This window comes from Scyliorhinus torazame, chromosome 2, assembly GCF_047496885.1.
Source record: "Scyliorhinus torazame isolate Kashiwa2021f chromosome 2, sScyTor2.1, whole genome shotgun sequence".
Lineage (NCBI taxonomy): Eukaryota > Metazoa > Chordata > Chondrichthyes > Carcharhiniformes > Scyliorhinidae > Scyliorhinus > Scyliorhinus torazame.
Genome location: NC_092708.1, coordinates 360,530,534 through 360,543,548, shown reverse-complemented (window position 1 = coordinate 360,543,548; position 13,015 = coordinate 360,530,534). Strand labels below are relative to the sequence as shown.

Sequence of the window (13,015 nt, the reverse complement as noted above, 5' to 3'; positions counted from 1 at the left end):
TCTCATATAAATGTTTTTTCTCCTCTATATTGTATTTGTGCGAAGTGTCATGATGGGTGCAAGATGAAAAGCGTCAACATGTCTTTTTTTTTCAGAAATACTCAAAAGTTCTGTATGACTATGTGACTATTTGATATTGATTCCTTTAAGATCCTCATTCATATTTGCCCCATTAGTTACCCTCGATTTCTGGCATATACTTTGTGACTTCTACTGTGCAGCCAGACACGCACTATTTGTTTAATGTTGCTGTCGTTTCCTTATTCCCTATGATGATTATTCTTGTCTCTTCATCTAATGTTTATTCTTGTTGCTGATTGTTAAGTGCAGTGCCACTTTCAGTGAAATTTAGTAATTTAATTGCCCTTAAGTAGCACAATGCCAACGTGAAACTATTGTTGATGTTTTTTTATTGAAATGGGAAATGCATGGTTTGTCTCTCATTTTTCAGCAATATTTAGTAGCGAAGAATAAACTAGCATTTCACGTTTTTAATCACTGTTTTGTCCCCCTTTCCATTAAATGCTACTCTTCTGATTGCAGTATTTTCCACCACTGCTGCCAATGAACAGGAATCCTCATATGCCTGTTACTATGATCAGGAAAGAGATACCTATTTGGGTGATGTGTACAGTGTTGTGTGGATGGAAGACTCTGACCAGGTATGAAGGAATACATCAAAATGACATTTGGGTTTCCGTATTAAAGAAAAATCTCTCTCCTCATAAAAAGTTGTCAATGCTGAAGTCTGATAGGTATAAATGTACACATCACTTCCCAAATCTTACTGGCTTGATTAACTGCTTTAATGTTCCAATACTTGGTGTCCAGCTGCATTGGAAAGGACGAACCTGGTGGTCAGTGAACATTTCCAGATAATTAAATCTCCAAATTCTGACTTTTCACATATTGTATAGCAACAACTAATGCAAACAACAGAAATATGGGATGGATCCTGCCAGCGGGAAGGAACAAAGAATTTTGGCCATAGTGTCAGGTTATTCCTTGGGTAGACTAATGCAAGGCTTTATCCTGAGAACATTCTGGTAGATAATCGGAGGTTCCATTATAATTGCAAGTTGATGCTGCCTACGCCGCTGAGGACCCGGGTTCGAATCCCGGCCCTGGGTCACTGTCTGTGTGGAGTTTGGACATTCTCCCCGTGTCTGCGTGGGTTTCACCCCCACAACCCAAAGAAGTGCAAGTTAGGTGGATTGGCCACGCCAAATTGCCCTTTAATTGGAAAAAATAATTGGGTACTCCTAAAAAATTTTTTAAATAATTGGAAGTTCAATCGTAGGAATGCTAAATAACATTCTACAAAGGCAAATGCTTGCATTATTAAATTGCTGTCATTTAAAAAGGTTAAAAAGAACGCCGCTGTGCAAGAATCATGGGTTTGAGGCGGGGGGGGGGGATGGATAGTGTATACACGAGGAGGAGGGAAGTGGGGCTGGTCAAGGTGAGGGATTTGTATTTGGAGGAAGGGTTCGCCAGTCTGGAGGAGCTAAGGGAGAGGGTAGAGCTGCCGAGGGGTAGTGAGTTCAGTTATCTACAATTTAGGGATTTTGCATGAAAAGTCTGGAAGGAGATCCCTAGATTGCCGGATACACCCTGCTGGAGCGACTGCTGCTTCCGGATGTGGAAGGAGAGGGAAGAATTGGGGATATATATAAGTGGCTGGGTGAGCGGGTGGTGAAGATCAAGGAGAAATGGGAAGCGGAGTTGGGAATGGAGATCAATTGGAGAGTATGGAGTGAGGCACTGCGAAGGGTAAACGGGACCTCCTGTTGTGCAAGAATGAGCCTGAGACAGTTCAAGGTGGTGCAAAGGGTGCATATGACTCGGGCGAGAATGAGTGGGTTCTTTCAGGGGGTAGCAGATGAGTGTGAGCGGTGTGGGTGGGGGCCAGCGAATCATGCGCACATGTTTTGGGGTTGTGAAAAATTGGGAAGATTCTGGGCAGGAGTGTTTTCACGGTCTTAGCCAGGATAGTGGAGGAGGGAGTGGACCCGGACCCTTGGTGCCGATATTTGGGGTTCCAGAGAAGCCGGAGCTCATGGAGAGGAGGAAGGCCGATGTCTTGGCCTTCGCCTCTCTGATTGCACGGCGACGAATTTTGCTGTCATGGCGGTCGGCACCGCCACGGGGGGTAGCAGCATGGTTGGGTGACCTGTGTGACTTCCTGCGGTTAGAGAAGATAAAGTACGAGTTAAGGGGCTCAGCGGGGGAGTTTGAGAAAAGGTGGGGGATGTTTGTGACCGTGTTTGAGGAGCTGTTCGTCGCAGCGGGGTGGGGGAGGGGAGAGGGGGGGTGAAAAAGGAGAAACATCTGTACAAACTGTATAGTTGATTGTTGGGAAGAATGTTTCCCGGGGTGTTTATTTGCTGTAACCTACTTTGATACAAGTTTGAATAAAATGCGTTTTTAAAAAAAAATAAATAAAAAGGTTAAAAAGAAGTCAAACATACAATTGTTAAAGAATTCCCGATATTGCTGTTTCATGTGCGGCTTAAGGTATGTTTTAATTTGGTTTTTTTTAATGGGATGTGGGCTTCGTTGGCAGGTCAGCACTTGTTGTCCATCACGAATTGAAATGAAAATGAATGAATGCAAATGAAAATCGCTTATTGTCACAAGTAGGCTTCAAATGAAGTTACTGTGAAAAGCCCCTAGTCGCCACATTCCGGCGCCTGTTCGGGGAGGCTGTTACTGCAATTGAACCCGTGCTGCTGGCTTGCCTTGGTCTGCTTTCAAAGCCAGCGATTTAGCCCAGTGTGCTAAACCAACCCCTAAATGTCCTCTAAGGTGGTGGTGAGTTGCCTTTTTGAACATCTGCAGTCCATATGGTGTAGGTACACCCACTGTGCTATTAGGGAGGGAGTTCCAGGATTTTGACCCAGCAACAGTGAAGGAACGGTGATATATTTGTGCAGTTAATGTAGAAACTTGCTGAATTTAGGATGTCAAAATGTGCACCCATCACCTGCCTTGGATATATTTGAAACCAGGGGCTGGATTCTCCGGTCCCCCAGCCGCATGTTTCTCAGAGGCATGCCATTCGCTGGCAGCGGGTGTCTCTACTCCCACCACTTGGATTTCCCATTGAAGCCATCCCACGCTGCCGGGAAACCCACGGGCGGGGGGTGTGCTGCTGGCGGGAACAGAGAACCCCGACGGGCAGAGAATTCTGACCCAGATCTTCTGACTGGTATTAACGTTGTAGAAATAGTGCTGTGGTACATGATTTCCATTTGTATTCTAATCCTTTTAGGAGGACCTGAAAAAAGAATCACTGCATAAACAATTCAAAATTGTAAAGAGAAAGACCAACACGAGCCACGTGCAAGAATATGGAAATTTGGTACGGATTTGACTTTATCGTTGCAATCGCTCAATAACCTTAGGAAGAGGAGCTAGAGCAAACCACCATGTTGCTTTTAAGCCGGGATGTGAATACAATGAGAAATAGGAGCACCGTTGACGTTACGACCTCCCTAGCCTGTTTCGCTGTTCCACAAGATCCTGGCTGGATCCTTGCATCAACTTGATTCCCATTGGTGCCCAAAGAGCGATTGATCGCAGTCTTGACTCTGCTGAATGACTTGAGCATCAGCAGGCAACCGGAGTGTAGAGTGCCAAATATTCACAAATTTGAGTGAAGCAAATTTTCCTCACGTCAGTCTTTAAATGGCCGTCCCCTTTGTCCCGAGACTAGGCTGCGATTTTCCCCTCTTGCTTTTGTTGGATGGGATTGGTGATGGGAGCAGGAAATGTCCAACACTGCCCACCCCTCCCCCAACCTGGTTTCTTGCTGCTCAATGCCGGGAACATAATTTGCATTAGTTAACGTATAATTATCAGTGTCGGGGTGACTAGTGGGGAGGGTTCCAAATGAACTGTGGCTGCCTTTAAAAATGTGTCCCGATCTTCAAACATCAAAGTCGATGGGGGGGCTCAGTCAGAGTTACCTTGTGGGACCCGCCCCTTCATGGTTTTACTCATGGTTTTACTCTACTCCCCAACGATATGCTGGCGTTGGCGACTTCAACGCTGCTTTTACCGCCCATTATCGGCCTTTGCCGATATTTAGAAAGATTCCGCCTATGTTTCCGAGTTCTCGACTTTCCAACTAGGCAAACACTTCTCAACATCTTCCCTCTCAAAACTTCTGAAAATCTGATGTTTTAATGAGGTTCCCTCTCATTCTTGACTCATTCCAGAGAGTATAGTCCCATGGGGCTCGAGCTCTCCACAGGGGTCAACCCTCGCATTCCAGGATTCCATTTAGCCTATTTTTGCATCTCCTCTAATGCAAATCTGCCTTTCTTTGGGCAATTAGAATAAAATGGTACACAGGACTTTTGGTGTACCAAAATGTTTGCAGCAATCTCATTGTGAGAATAACAGTGGCTTTTTAATTGCTTGCTGGGCCTGCATATTAACCTTTTGTGTATGTGTTCAGCACTGGAATCTCTCTGAATCCTGAAATTTACTGTTCTGTCACCTTTATTTTTAAAAAAATGGTTCTGCATTTCCATTCTTCCTCCCAAGTGAATAATTTACCACTTTTCTTTTTAAAAAAATTTTTTTTTATTGAAGCATTTGTAATTTTCACAATTTAACATATTGACATTTCTAAAACAACCGCGTGGGTCGACGCACAAAGTACCCCCTAAAATAACAACACACAATAAATCACGTACCTCACTTCTCCCGCCCTATCCCCAATTACCCGTATACTAAATTGCCTGTCCTTATTTCCTTCCCCCCCCCCCCTCTTTTCCCTTTTTCCCCCCCCTTACTGCTGATGTCCAGTTTTTGTTAAAGAAATTGATGAACGGCTGCCAACTCCAGGCGAATCCCTGTATTAATCCTCTTAAAGCAAACTTGATTTTCTCCAGACTGAGAAACTCTTAACATATCGCTGACCCACACTCCTGATTTTGGGGGCTCCAAGTCCCTCCATCTCAGCAAGTTCCGTCTCCGAGCCACTAGGGAGGAAAAGGCCAGAATATCGGCCTCCTTCCCCTGCCCCCCCCCCCCCCCTTTGCCCCCGGATCTTCCGACACCCCAAATATTGCTACTTCTGGACAGGGAGTTACCCTACCTTCCAGGACTTCCGACATAACAACTGCAAATCCCGTGTCATTGATCTTTATGTACCCCCGAATGGCCTCTCTCACTCGCTCACAGATCTCCTTATCCGCTAACAGCCTTGTATCTAGTCTCCAGTGTGGGCGCTGGGACATTCCCGTGTCTGCCCGTAGGTCTATCCAGTGTGGTGCATGATCTGAGACCACAATTGCTGAGTACTTGGTGTCCTCAACCCCTGCTAGCAGTGGTTTATCCAGCACGAAGAAATCTATCCTGGAGTACGCCTTATGTACATGGGAATAGAATGAATATTCCCTGCTCCTTGATCTCTCAAATCTCCACTGATCCACCCCTCCCATGCGCTCCATGAACCCCCGCAGTTCCTTTGCCATTGCTGAAAGCTTCCCTGACCTAGCACTCGACCGGTCCAGCTTCTGGTCCAGGACCGTATTAAAGTCACCCCCCATGATCAGCCAGCCAGTGCGAGTCAAGGTCTGGGATCTTCCCCAGCATCTTCCTGATAAACGCGACATCATCCCAGCATCATCCCAGTTTGGGGCATATATATTCACCAGGAACCACTGCCATTCCCTCTAGCTTCCCGCTAACCATAATAAATCTGCCTCCCGGGTCTACCTCTATCCTCCCCACCTCGAATGTCACCCTTTTATTAATCAGGATAGCCACCCCTGTTGTTTTAAAGTCCAGTCCTGAGTAAAACACTTGCCCGACCCATCCCTTCTTTAATCTAATTTGGTCTCCCAGCTTCAAGTGTGTCTACTGTAACATAGCCACGTCCACTTTTAAAAAAAATATATATTTTATTGAAATTTTTCATTCACAATTTTTTCCCCTTACACATCAAACAAAAAGAAAAGTTAACAGTACAAATAACATGATAACTACAATCTAATAAAGAGTAACTAACTAACATGGTAAACTAACCAAATAACATAAAATGAAACTATCCTCCCCCCCCCCCTCCCCCCTGGGTTGCTGCTGCTGGTCATCTATCTTCCCTCTAACGTTCTGCTAGGTAGTCGAGGAACGGTTGCCACCGTCTGGTGAACCCTTGAGCCGATCCTCTCAGCGCAAACTTAATCTGCTCCAGTTTTATGAAGCCCGCCATATCGTTTATCCAGGCCTCCAGTCCGGGGGGTTTCGCTTCCTTCCACATGAGTAAAATCCTACGCCGGGCTACTAGGGACGCAAAGGCCACGACATCGGCCTCTTTCGCCTCCTGCACTCCCGGCTCATCCGCAACTCCAAATATAGCTAACCCCCAGCCTGGCTTGACCTGGACCTTCACCACCTTCGAGATCACTCCATTCACTCTCCTCCAATACCCCTCCAGTGCCGGGCACAGCCAAAACATATGCGTGTGGTTTGCCAGGCTTCCGCCGCACCTCCCACACTTGTCCTCCACTCCAAAGAACCTGCTCAACCTTGCTCCCGTTATGTGTGCTCTATGCAGCACCTTAAATTGAATCAGGCTAAGCCTGGCACATGAGGAAGAGGAATTTACCCTGCTTAGGGAATCAGCCCACAGGCCCTCCTCTATCTCCTCCCCGAGCTCTTCTTCCCATTTTCCTTTCAGTTCGCCCACCAGCTCCTCCCCCTCTTCTCTCATCTCTTGGTATATCTCTGACACCTTGCCCTCCCCGACCCACACCCCCGAGAGCATTCTATCCTGGATCCCCTGTGTCGGGAGCAATGGAAATTCCCTCACCTGTTGTCTTGTGAACGCCCTCACCTGCATATACCTAAAGAAATTTCCCCGGGGCAGCTTATACTTTTCCTCCAACGCTCCCAAGCTCGCAAACGTCCCGTCTATAAATAAATCTCCCACCCTCCTAATTCCCAACTGGTGCCAGCTCTGGAATCCTCCATCCATTCTCCCTGGGGCAAACCTATGGTTATTCCTAATTGGGGACCCCACCAAGGCTCCCAGCACACCTCTCTGTCGCCTCCATTGCCCCCAGATATTTAATGTTGCCGCCACCACTGGGTTCGTGGTAAATTATTTTGGTGAGAACGGTAGTGGCGCCGTCACCAGCGCCTCTAGACTCGTCCCTTTACAGGACTTCCTCTCTAATCTTTTCCACGCCGCTCCCTCTCCTTCTATCATCCATTTACGGATCATCGCCACATTGGCGGCCCAGTAGTAGTCGCCCAAATTCGGCAGCGCCAGTCCCCCTCTGTCTCTACTACGTTGTAAGAACCCCCTCCTTACCCTCGGAACTTTCCCTGCCCACACGAAGCTCATGATGAACCTGTCTATTTTTTTAAAGAAGGCCTTAGTGATCAGTATAGGGAGACATTGGAATACAAATAGGAACCTCGGGAGGACCATCATCTTAATTGCCTGCACTCTGCCCGCCAGTGACAGTGGCTGCATGTCCCACCTCTTGAAGTCCTCTTCCATTTGTTCCACCAGTCGTGTCAGATTAAGTCTGTGCAAGGTTCCCCAGCTCCTGGCTATCTGAATCCCCAGGTATCGAAAGTTTCTTTCCATTCTCCTTAAAGGCAGGCCATCTATCCCTCTACTCTGGTCCCCAGGGTGTATCACAAAAAGTTCACTCTTTCCCATGTTAAGCCTATATCCCGAGAAATCTCCGAACTCCCTCAATGTCTGCATGACCTCTGTCATCCCCCCCCACTGGGTCCGTCACATACAGCAGTAGGTCATCCGCGTAGAGTGACACTCGGTGTTCTTCTCCCCCTCTAATCACCCCTCTCCATTTTCTGGAGTCTCTCAGCGCCATGGCCAGTGGTTCAATTGCCAATGCGAACAGTAATGGAGATAGCGGGCATCCCTGTCTTGTTCCCCTGTATAGTCGGAAATACTCCGATCTTTGCCGACCCGTGACCACACTTGCCGTTGGGGCCCCATAGAGGAGTTTGACCCAGCTAACAAACCCGTCCCCGAACCCGAACCTCCTCAGCACCTCCCATAGATACTCCCACTCCACCCTATCAAATGCCTTCTCTGCATCCATTGCCGCCACTATCTCTGCCTCCCCCTCTGCTGGGGGCATCATTATCACCCCTAATAGCCGTCGCACGTTAACATTTAGTTGTCTCCCCTTTACGAATCCTGTCTGGTCTTCGTGCATCACCCCCGGGACACAGTCCTCTATCCTCGTTGCCAGCACCTTTGCTAGCAATTTGGCGTCCACATTTAGTAGTGAAATAGGCCTATAGGACCCGCACTGCAGTGGATCTTTATCCCGCTTCAAAATTAGCGATATCGTCGCCTCCGACATTGTCGGGGGTAGAGTCCCCCCTTCCCTGGCCTCGTTAAAAGTCCTCACCAACAGCGGGGCCAGCAAGTCCACATATTTTCTATAAAATTCCACCGGGAACCCATCTGGTCCCGGGGCCTTCCCTGCCTGCATGTTCCCCAGCCCCTTGGTAACCTCGTCCACCCCAATTGGTGCCCCCAGGCCTTCCACCTCCTGCTCCTCCACCCTCGGGAACCTTAATTGGTCCAAAAACTGCCGCATCTCCTCTTTTCCCTCCGGGGGTTGGGACCTATGAAGTCTTTCGTAAAAGGTCTTAAACACCTCATTTATCTTCCCTGCTCTCCGCACAGTAGCTCCCTTTTCGTCTCTAATTCCCCCTATCTCCCTCGCCGCTGTCCTCTTTCGCAGCTGATGGGCCAACAGGCGACTAGCCTTTTCCCCATATTTATATCACATCCCCTGTGCCTTCCTCCACAGCACCTCCGCCCTCCTAGTGGTCAGCAGGTCGAACTCCGTCTGGAGTCGTCGTCTCTCCCTGTATAGTCCCTCCTCCGGGGCCTCCGCATATTCTTTATCCACCCTTAAAATCTCCCCCAGTAATCTTTCCCTTTCCTTGGCCTCTGTTTTCCCTTTGTTGGCCCTGATGGAGATCAGCTCTCCTCTGACCACCGCCTTTAGTGCTTCCCATACTACTCCCACTCGGACCTTCCAATGGTCATTGGCCTCCAGGTACCTTTCGATACATCCCCACACCCTTCCGCAGACTCCCGCATCCGCCAACAATCCCACATCTAATCGCCAGAGTGCACGCTGCTCCCTCTCCTCTCCTAGTTCCAGGTCCACACAATGTGGGGCATGATCTGAGATAGCTATGGCTGAATACTCAGTTTCTTCCACCCTCGAGATCAACGACCTTCCCAAAACAAAAAAATCTATCCGGGAGTACACCTTGTGAACATGGGAGAAGAAGGAGAACTCCCTGGCCTTCGGTCTAACAAATCGCCATGGATCCACTCCCCCCATTTGGTCCATAAACCCCTTAAGCACCTTGGCCGCTGCCGGCCTTCTTCCGGTCTTAGATCTAGATCTATCTAACCCTGGGTCCAGCACGGTGTTGAAGTCTCCCCCCATTATCAAGTTTCCTACCTCCAGGTCCGGGATACGTCCCAGCATCCGCTTCGTGAATCCCGCATCATCCCAATTCGGGGCATATACGTTAACCAACACGACCTCCGTTCCCTCCAGTCTGCCACTCACCATCACATATCTGCCTCCACTATCTGCTACAATGCTCCTAGCTTCGAATGATACCCGTTTCCCCACCAGTATGGCCACCCCTCTATTCTTTGCATCCAGCCCTGAATGGAACACCTGTCCCACCCATCCTTTCCTTAACCTAACTTGGTCCGCCACCTTCAGGTGCGTCTCCTGAAGCATAGCCACGTCTGCCCTCAGTCCTTTCAAGTGCGCGAACACTCGGGGCCTTTTAATCGGTCCATTTAGGCCTCTCACGTTCCACGTGATCAGCCGCACTGGGGGGCTACCTGCCCCCTTCCCGTGTCGACTAGCCATCACCCTCTCTAGGCCAGTCCCACGTCCCGATTCCGCGCTCCCACCCGTTCCCCAGGTGGCGCATTCCAGCCCCGACCACCCTTTCTTTAACCAGTTCCTCTTTGATTTCTGCAGCAGCAACCCAGTTATCCCCCCCCCCCCCCCCCCCCGCGCTAGATCCCCATCTAGCGTGATTGCTCCCCCCATATTACTTCCGAAAGTCAGCTGACTTCAACTGACCCCGGCTTCTCCCGCCCACTCCTTGACCCCCCCGCGTGGGGAACTCCCATCTACCTTGCGCCTATCTTCCCGCCATCGCCTTTCTGGCACGGGAACAAGGACAGTAGGCCCCATATTCTCTGTAGTTGTCCCGCCCCTTGTGGCGCAGCTCCCTCTACCGCACCACTCCCATTCATCATCCCCCACCTATGTCTCTTTCCCCCCACCGGCGCCCGCATTTCTTAGTGTCCCCCCCCTTCCCAATTTACATCCCTATATACATCGACAGTGTCATTTCCCCTCTAAGATCAGTCCCTCAGTTCCGATCCAGTTTCTCGTCTTTAATAAAGGTCCATGCTTCTTCCGCCGTTTCGAAGTAGTGATGTCTCTCCAGGTACGTGACCCATAATCGCGCCGGCTGCAGCATCCCGAACTTCACCTTCTTCTTGTGTAGCACCTCCTTGGCTCGATTAAAACTCGCCCTCCTTCTCGCCACCTCCGCACTCCAATCCTGGTACACCTGTACCACCGCATTCTCCCATCTACTACTCCGTACCTTTTTGGCCCATCTCAGAACCACTTCTCTATCATTGAAGCGATGAAATCGCACGATTGTCGCCCTAGGTGGTTCTCCCGCCTTTGGTCTCCTCGCAGGGACCCGATGAGCCCCCTCCACTTCTAAGGGGCCCGAAGGGGCCTCAGCTCCCATCAGCGAGCTTAGCATCGTGCTCACGTAAGCCCCGCAGTCCGCTCCTTCCACTCCCTCGGGGAGACCCAGGATCCGAAGGTTCTTCCTTTGTGCTCTGTTTTCTAGGGCCTCAATCCTTTCAATGCACTTTTTGTGGAGCGCCTCGTGCATCTGTGTTTTGACCGCCAGGCCCAGGATCTCGTCTTCATTATCCGTCACCTTCTGCTCCACCACGCGGAGCTCCGTCTCCTGGGTCCTTTGTGCCTCCTTAAGCCCCTCAATTGCCTGTAGCATCGGGGTCAGCACCTCCTTCTTAAGTAGCTCCACACACCTTCTTAAGAATTCGTCTTGATCGGCCCCCCATGTTGCCTGGGCTTTCTCCGCCGCCATCTTGCTTATTTTTTCCTCCTGTCCCTATCCTCGAGGATTCTTCGCGATGTAGCCACCGCCGCCGATATTTTTCTCTTTTGTTGGGGGGGACTCCCTGTTAACTCACCCCACACCGGGTTTCGTCCTGTAAAAATTCCCCGTTGGGGCTCTTAAAAGAGCCAGAAGGTCCGTTTGAGCTGGAGCCGCCGAAACGTGCGGCTTAGCTGGGCATCGCCGCAACCGGAAGTCAGCCACGTCCACTTTTAACTGTCACAGGTGTGCGAACACATGAGCTCCCTTAACCGGCCCGTTCAGTCCACGAACATTCCATGTAACCAGTCTGGTCAGGCCCCCCCCCCCCCCCCCCCAAACTTCGTCTTTAATTTACCACTTCTCTACTTGTACTCCTCCTCGCACTATTACTTAACTGGTCTATATCCCTTTGCTGGTTTTGTACACCTCCCTCATAGTTTACTTTCCCACCTAGCTTTGTATCATTAGTGAACTTGGACACGCTGCCTTTGGTTGCCTAGCCTAATGCAGAATTTCAAATCTAGTTGGGAAATGTTTTGGCCGGAATTTTCTGGCTCCTTCCGCCGGTGGGATCTTCCGGTCCTGCTGATGGTGACTCGCTCTTCCAGTCCCACTGGAAGCAGTGGGGTGCAGGGCCCGCATAACCCCATAGACACCGGCAGGACTGGAAGACTGGCTGCTGGCCAATGATGGGCTGCTTCCGCTGCCAGGAAATATAGCACAGGAGGGGCCAGAAAATCCCACCCTTTATCGTGACGATTGACATTCACTAGGAATGAGTTTCTTTGCCAAGTTAACATTGCAATTCACTTATGAACTTTCTAAGTAGGCTGACCCAGCCCAGTCATTGTGTCTATGCGTGTTTCAGTCTGTACCGTAAGTTCCGCTTTTGCTCACAAATAGAAATTTGACAGTTGTACATTACTTTAGTGTTACACGCTTGACATTTTCAAACTTGTGACGTTTTGGTGCTTTTTTGAACAGCCCCTACTTTAAATAATCTGAGTTGACTGAAAGCTAAATGATGTTTTGTGTTTCGCCTTGCGTTTTGCCTTTCAAAAAGGTATTTGACTGCCTTTTGGAAAGTCCCCTAGATAGTGAAGCCCTGAAATTAAAATTAATACAGTTTGTTATAAAATAGCCAGTTGGTTTGGATGTGATTTCCCCCCCCCCCCCCCCAACACACAAAGTCAGACTTTTATGGCTTTTTCACCTGCTCCAGTGCATGTGGTATCTCTTCCCATCTCTGATCTGAAATGATGGTGGAGAATTGTGGTAACGAATTTCATCAAGAGGCTAGATTTCCAATGTTATACCAGAATCAACAATGACAAATACCCCATTGCAACGTTATATTTCAAGATCCTGTCTTTGAAGTAGCATGTTTCATTTTCTTGCAGATAAGTTACTATTGAAATGTTATTACACAGGCAATTGCGCAGGCAGCAGTTTGGACACCACTGAGTCATACAAATAATGACCACTGGTGTTAGCTGAGGAATAAGTGACCATATGGGGAGAATTCTCCTGATTTCCTTTAAATAGCGGCAGCAAATTTCTTAGCGGCAGGTCGAGCCGTAGTTTATGCAGAACCATGGGAAACCTTCCTGTTGGCAGACAATGGCGATCTGCCCCTCCCACTGCGAGGGAGCTGGGAAATTGCAGCCTGGGTCACGTACTCAAGTTCTGGAATGGGGCATGCACACCTTGTGACTCAGACAAGATTGTTGGCACTAAACACAGCTCACACTATTGAAAGCTGCTCATTACAGGTAATACTAAATACAGGAATCGTTTCATACTTTGTTTTTTC

At 49.0% G+C, this 13,015-nt stretch overlaps 1 protein-coding gene and 1 long non-coding RNA gene across 4 annotated transcripts in view; one reads left to right on the top strand and one right to left on the bottom strand.

Annotated features, from left to right (window-relative positions):
- Positions 1-13,015, bottom strand: part of LOC140404037 (uncharacterized) — a 60,823-nt gene that overhangs the window by 29,894 nt on the left and 17,914 nt on the right. The window lies entirely within an intron of this gene.
- lgmn (legumain) overlaps positions 1-13,015 on the top strand; it is an 88,493-nt gene that overhangs the window by 69,040 nt on the left and 6,438 nt on the right. For all 3 annotated transcript variants that reach the window (XM_072492364.1, XM_072492373.1, XM_072492382.1), the window contains exons 9-10: positions 544-662; positions 3,275-3,364. In XM_072492364.1, the coding sequence (XP_072348465.1) occupies positions 544-662; positions 3,275-3,364 (209 nt within the window). The remainder of the gene's footprint in view (positions 1-543; positions 663-3,274; positions 3,365-13,015) is intronic.